At 42.3% G+C, this 5,808-nt stretch overlaps 1 protein-coding gene across 2 annotated transcripts in view; it reads left to right on the forward strand.

The window, feature by feature from the left end:
• Window positions 1–5,808, forward strand: part of LOC107105027 (NACHT, LRR and PYD domains-containing protein 12-like) — a 29,358-nt gene that overhangs the window by 1,709 nt on the left and 21,841 nt on the right. For both annotated transcript variants that reach the window (XM_015405144.1, XM_015405143.1), the window contains exons 3-5: window positions 244–363; window positions 974–1,093; window positions 5,530–5,627. In XM_015405144.1, the coding sequence (XP_015260630.1) occupies window positions 244–363; window positions 974–1,093; window positions 5,530–5,627 (338 nt within the window). The remainder of the gene's footprint in view (window positions 1–243; window positions 364–973; window positions 1,094–5,529; window positions 5,628–5,808) is intronic.

Raw genomic sequence — 5,808 nt, forward strand, 5'->3', positions numbered from 1 at the left:
AATTCTGGCATTAGCCTGATATCCTGCAGGTGTTGGTCTGACCCATGGGATCCAGACCATAGAACCCAGTTCTTCAGATAATGTTTAGTTGGATCCAACAGAACCGTCTGAATGTTTCACTTTGGAACTTTAGACCTTCTGCTTCTCTGCAGAAGTTTCTGTTCAGAGTTTCTTCTTCTCTGGTTTTTATCTCAGAGTTTCTCACTGATTGATGTGATCTGAATAAATAGGTTTGCGTTTCAGAGGTCTGAACCACAGACAGAGAGCAGAACCTCCAGGATCCAGCTGTCCTTCTATGAGGAGTGACCACTCCAAAGGAATCGATCCAGATTTCAGTGCAGAACCGGGACCCTCAGACATAAAGTAAGGAATCCCTTTCTAACTGAACAATGTGAATCCATAGAGATAGAATCTATAGAATCTAAACTGGTTGATCTTCAGCTTCCAAATAAAAAGTCATTTAGGTCTTCTTTCAGCTAGAAGCTAAATAAACATTAAGGAGGAGCAACCAGGTTCAGAGACGGTCTCTGAAGGTTCTGGACTACATGAGGTTCTGGACTGGGAACACTGGTCCCAGCGTATATATTGGGTCCTGATGATCCAATGGACTAATGACCCGGCCAAAGGTTAACAGGTCAATGCAAGACTTGGGTCGTCCCTCTAATTCCAAAGTTCTGGTTCAGAGTCTGGTCCTGTGTTCTGTTCTTTAATGACGGCCACATCAGCTCCTCAGACAAGACCAACAGATTTGGTTCTGATACCAGGGACCAGAACCTCTGCTCTCCACCTTCTCAGACGAGATGTGATCAATAGGTCAGTGTCCAGAACTTACTGGACTTTTTAGTACCAGTACTGGGTATAATAGTAGTACTTAGTACAATCATTCCTAGAAATCTGATCTCATTGGCTCCATGTGATCTCAGACTTTCTTACTGATTGATGTGATCTGAATAACAAAATATTTGTGTTTCAGAGGTCCGATCCAAAGACAGAGAACAGAACCTCCAGGATCCAGCTGTCCTTCTATGAGGAGTCACCGGTCCAAAAGACGGAAACCAGATTTCAGAGAAGAACCAGGACCCTCAGAACCAAAGTAAGGAACCAGGTTACTCTGCACAAATATATACTCTTGAACCTGAACTACTGGACGGTCAGCATCTCACTGGTTTGGACTTTTTTCTGCTGGTTTCCCATCAGGTCCAAAGACATTTTCTATCCTTCAAACCTGATGAATCCCAGAAGTTGTTTAGATCTGAAACTAAATGAGCAGAGATAGAGACTAAGTGTATCACAAATCAGCAGAATGATTCTGGCTCCGTCCAGCAGGCAGTGGCGCCTCCAGAAATGTTTCATTGGGGGGGCCAGATGGGACAAAAAAAATTCTTGGGGTGCCATATTTATACTAAAAGGCATAATTTCAGGGTTTGAACCTACTAAACCTGCCTGTACAAAAACTATGATAAAGACTTAAGTAAACACCTACTTATTGTCATAGTTTTAAGGTGTTTGGCCCACATGCAGACACAGACAGGGGAAAACAGGAGCAGTTTATGATGTTTATTTGACTACACAGAAATAAGGTCAGTTCAGAACAGGAGCCACAGACGAGGTTCGGAATGTCAGTGTTTGGAGTTAGCCAGCTGACTGAACGCTCTTGTTAAGTTCAGCCGAATAGTCTCAACAAGCCGCAGGTGCAGTGCCATGCTCACCTGCTAGCAAAAACAACCTGTAAGCAGAGCACAGAAAACCCAACCCTGACACCACCCCCCTCAACAGTCACCACCTGGCGGCCCATGGGGAAGGACATGGGAATGAGGTGGCAAACGGAGATGGACTGAGATCGGGCTGATGACTTCTTCGATTTCATATTGACCAGTGAATTGGGGGGATAGCTTCTTGGCAGAGGGGTTGGAGATAACCAAACCTTCTGACCGAGTTGATACTTAGGGGCAGGAACTCAACAACGGTCGGTGAACTTCTTGTTCTTCTCAGCGGTGTGGTGAAGAGCTGTGACGGTTGATCTCCAGGTTTGTTGGCAGCGGGTGATATATTGTTAAACGGAGGTGACTAGGATACAAATTTCATCAGAAGGGAGAAGTTGTGGTTGATAACCCAGAGCTATTTCAAAAGGAGAGTGACCGGTTGCTGACGTGGGAGTTAAGTGCATACTCAACCCAGGGTAGGTACTTGTTCCAAACGGTGGGGGATGAAGAGGTGAGGCAACGGAGGGCAGTTTCCAGTTGTTGATTCATTCTTTCTGTCTGGCTGTTGGTCTGTGGATGATAACTAGAGGTGAAGGTGTAACGGGCACCAAGAGCAGAACAGAAGTGTTTCCAAACTTGACAGATGAACTGGGGATGGGTTTCCATCGAGCTTGAAGACATGTTTGATAAGCCTTTGGGCTGTTTGTAGGGCGTTGGGCAGCTTATGGATGGAGTTCAGTTGGCAGGACTTGGAAAACTGGTCGACGATGGTGAGGATTGTAGTCATTCCCTGAGATGATGGGAGTCCAGTGACAAAGTCAAGAGCTATGTGTGACCATGGGTGTTTGGGAATGGGTATTGGTTCTAATAATCCAGCATGTGCTTTATTTGAAGGCTTGTTTCTAGCACAGAAGGGACAGGAACTGACATATTCACTGACGTCTCTGGACCAGGACAGCCACCAAAACCGACGAGAAACTTGGGACTGGGTTCTATAAATTCCAGGGTGTGCTGAGAGCTTGGAACTGTGGCCCCAGCACAGAACGTCAGGACGGACAGATTTGGGGGATGTAGGTCAGTACAGCCGGCCCAGTACCAGGATCTGGATCAAGCAACGAGGCCTGGTTGATTCGGTCCTCCAAATCCCAACGAAGGGCTCCTAAGATGCAAGATGGGGGCAGAATAGTCGCAGATTCATCCTCTTGTTCTCGGGAGGCATATAGTCTGGACAGAGCATCAGGATTGACATTTCGGGAACCAGGACGGAAGGTAATGGACAGATTGAAGCAAGAGAAAAAGAGGGACCAGCGGGCCTGTCGAGGGTTCAGACTCAAGCAGACTGCAGACTGCTTAGATAAGACAGCTCTGACGCCCGTGTCTGAGGCATCAATCTCTAAGATAAACTGTTTACTAGGATCAGGATGAACTAGAAGGGGGCCTGAGAAAACCTGGGCTTTAGTTCTCTAAAGGAGGCCTCAGCATCTGGACTCTAAACAAAACAAATCTTAGGTGAAGTAAGGAAACGTAATTTTGGCCTGAATAAACCTCCTATAGAAGTTTGCGCTGTTTTCTTTGCCTCGCCAAAGCTGCTCTTCAGCGGCAGAGGGGCTGTAAACCTGCGGAGAGCATATGGTCGGCACGCCAACCTGTGATTATAGTAGATCATGGGCTCTGGTTTGGCTTTTGGGCCGCTGAGTGTACCGGCTGACGTGCGGGCAGTTCTATCCAAAACTTGAAAAAGAGTTTCACTATTGTCTGATGGGTCACTGATACGTCTGTGTTTTCCCGGGGATAGAGGATCATCCTCAGACTCTCTGTCACAATCTGAGCCGCTTCCTACCCAGTCCTCCTCATCGGTCTCTCCCTCTCCACCTGAATAACTATCATCAATATTTTGAAGCATTTCTAAGGCCTGTTTTGCAGTTAGATTTCTTCTGAAAGCCAGTTTTCCGTATTAGCTTAAGAGTTCCAGGTAGAATGTCAGTTGCCAGGCAACGGTACCAAACTTCAATCAGCCTTGGGAAGAATTTACTATGCAACTAATAGAGCCATCAAAATGATGGCTGTGGGAGATCAAGGTAGAATTAACCATATTTATTTTTTACATTTTTATTTAAAAAACGCTGTGAAAATGAAGGAAATATAGGAGCAGAAAAAATCAGTTTACATGAACAACATATGATTAATGTACATAAAGTTATTTCCCTTTAAAATCTCAGAACCGTCAAAATGACGGCCGTGGGAGTTCTAGTGTTAACGCAGCGGAAAGTAGGTTTAGTCGTTCAGACATTAACTGAGACAATCCCCCCCTTTAACGACCGACCCTTAACAATCATAGACAGGTTTCAGATATTACAGGCTAACAATGAAACCAAACGACCCATTCATGGTTACCGTTTGCATGTTTCCAAGCAATACAAGGCTTTGTCTATATAAAGACTCAAACTCACTGCCGATCCAGACATTTGAATTGAGAAAGCTTCCTGGAGAGGTGGAGAAACGTCTTCAAATCTCGGAAAGTCCAGTGGATTTTTTTTTAACTTTTACAGAATGACTATGACCTGGATGACAGGGAATCTTAATCAGCATAAACAATCACTCCTTTACAGAAAACATTAAGGTACACTCTAAATATTTTATCTCACAAATAGGCCAAAGAAGCCCATGTGTTAATATATTATTTATCTATCTTATTTATTTATCCTATTATATTTAATAACATTTAAGTTTAATGTAATACTAGGCCTTAAGGCTGATCTCAATACTCTACAACATTAACCACTGCTGGTAGTGATCTTACTTTTGCTCATCTTATAGTTGAATTCCCGAATGACTATAAGCAGCGATCGTCCTTCACTGAAAAAGGACGCTTTGTGGTCCTTCTTCCATTTTAATTAAAATAAGGGCCTTCTCTTCAAAATAAAACCTTTTATTCAATGTGTTGGTACATTTTTAAATCTATTTCCATCAAAACAGCCCAATGTGGTTGATGTGATTCACCAAATAACATTAGAAAAACAATTTAAATAATTTAACCAATTCCATTGAACAGATGTAAGATGTACTTGGATATTAGGAGTAAACTTGGTGCTTTTTTTATTTCCTGACCATGTTTAGCTCAGAAATTGAAAATATTGTTTATTTGTTGGCTGCACAGAGTATTCCTGCATGAAGTTAACATGTTCTCCTCACGCATATGTGGGTTCTCTTTAGGTACTGTTAGTTTGACTTGCTTCTCTAGATGCATAGCTATATGTCTCAGTGCCTCTCTCTGTAAATTTTATTAGCAAATCAAAGTACATATTTTGCTCATAAGTTAAATTTAGTAGTAAAATATGTTTGGTAAGTCAAATTCTGTTAGTAAGTAAAATTAACTTAGATTTTATTGGGAAAAAATTAGAAACAATTTCTATGTTGAAAAAGTTACCTTGCTTTTTCTAAGTAAATGATACTCCAAATTTATTTCAGTGTTGCATCCTCCTTCCAGCTAGGGGCTTATGGAATCTTACTCAATGGTCAGTGCAGTCATCCTTACCTCTCATTAGTTACTATCAATTTATTCATTAATTGAAATAACAATAAGTAATCTAATAAAATCACAGTGAATGAACTTAAATGGAGCTAGACCACCATTTCTCCTAAAACCCATACTGCTTCTCTCAGCAAACAAAACTTATCTTTCCATTGTTTCATTCATCAGGCACTGTTACTTCTGCTAAAGGTTTTTTGACTTCTGACCCTTTTTTTATTTCCGTTGAGGCTTTTTTTGACTTAACACCTCTGGGCCACCGTAGATTATTTCAGTTATGAATAATTGTCTCCACAGACAGAGAAAGAGGAGCAAATTGGTTTTTTTTCTGTCTGAAAAAAGATCCAGAACCAAAGCTGGACGACTGACAGCCAACCAGAGCAGCTCTACAGAAGGTAAGATGGAACATCTCCAATCAGCATTTCCTGTATCTGTCAACAATGGGTGGTGAGGTTGCTTTGAGGACCCAGATGCAGAGACAAGTGAAGCAGGGATGTGTTCTGAAAGGTTTAATTGTAGACCAAAAAGCAGCAGAAGCAGAAATCCAGAAATCCAACTCAAAATATAAAACGAACC

Source organism: Cyprinodon variegatus, unplaced genomic scaffold (genome assembly GCF_000732505.1).
Source record: "Cyprinodon variegatus isolate N-32 unplaced genomic scaffold, C_variegatus-1.0 Scaffold2012, whole genome shotgun sequence".
In the NCBI taxonomy this organism is placed as follows: Eukaryota; Metazoa; Chordata; class Actinopteri; order Cyprinodontiformes; family Cyprinodontidae; genus Cyprinodon; species Cyprinodon variegatus.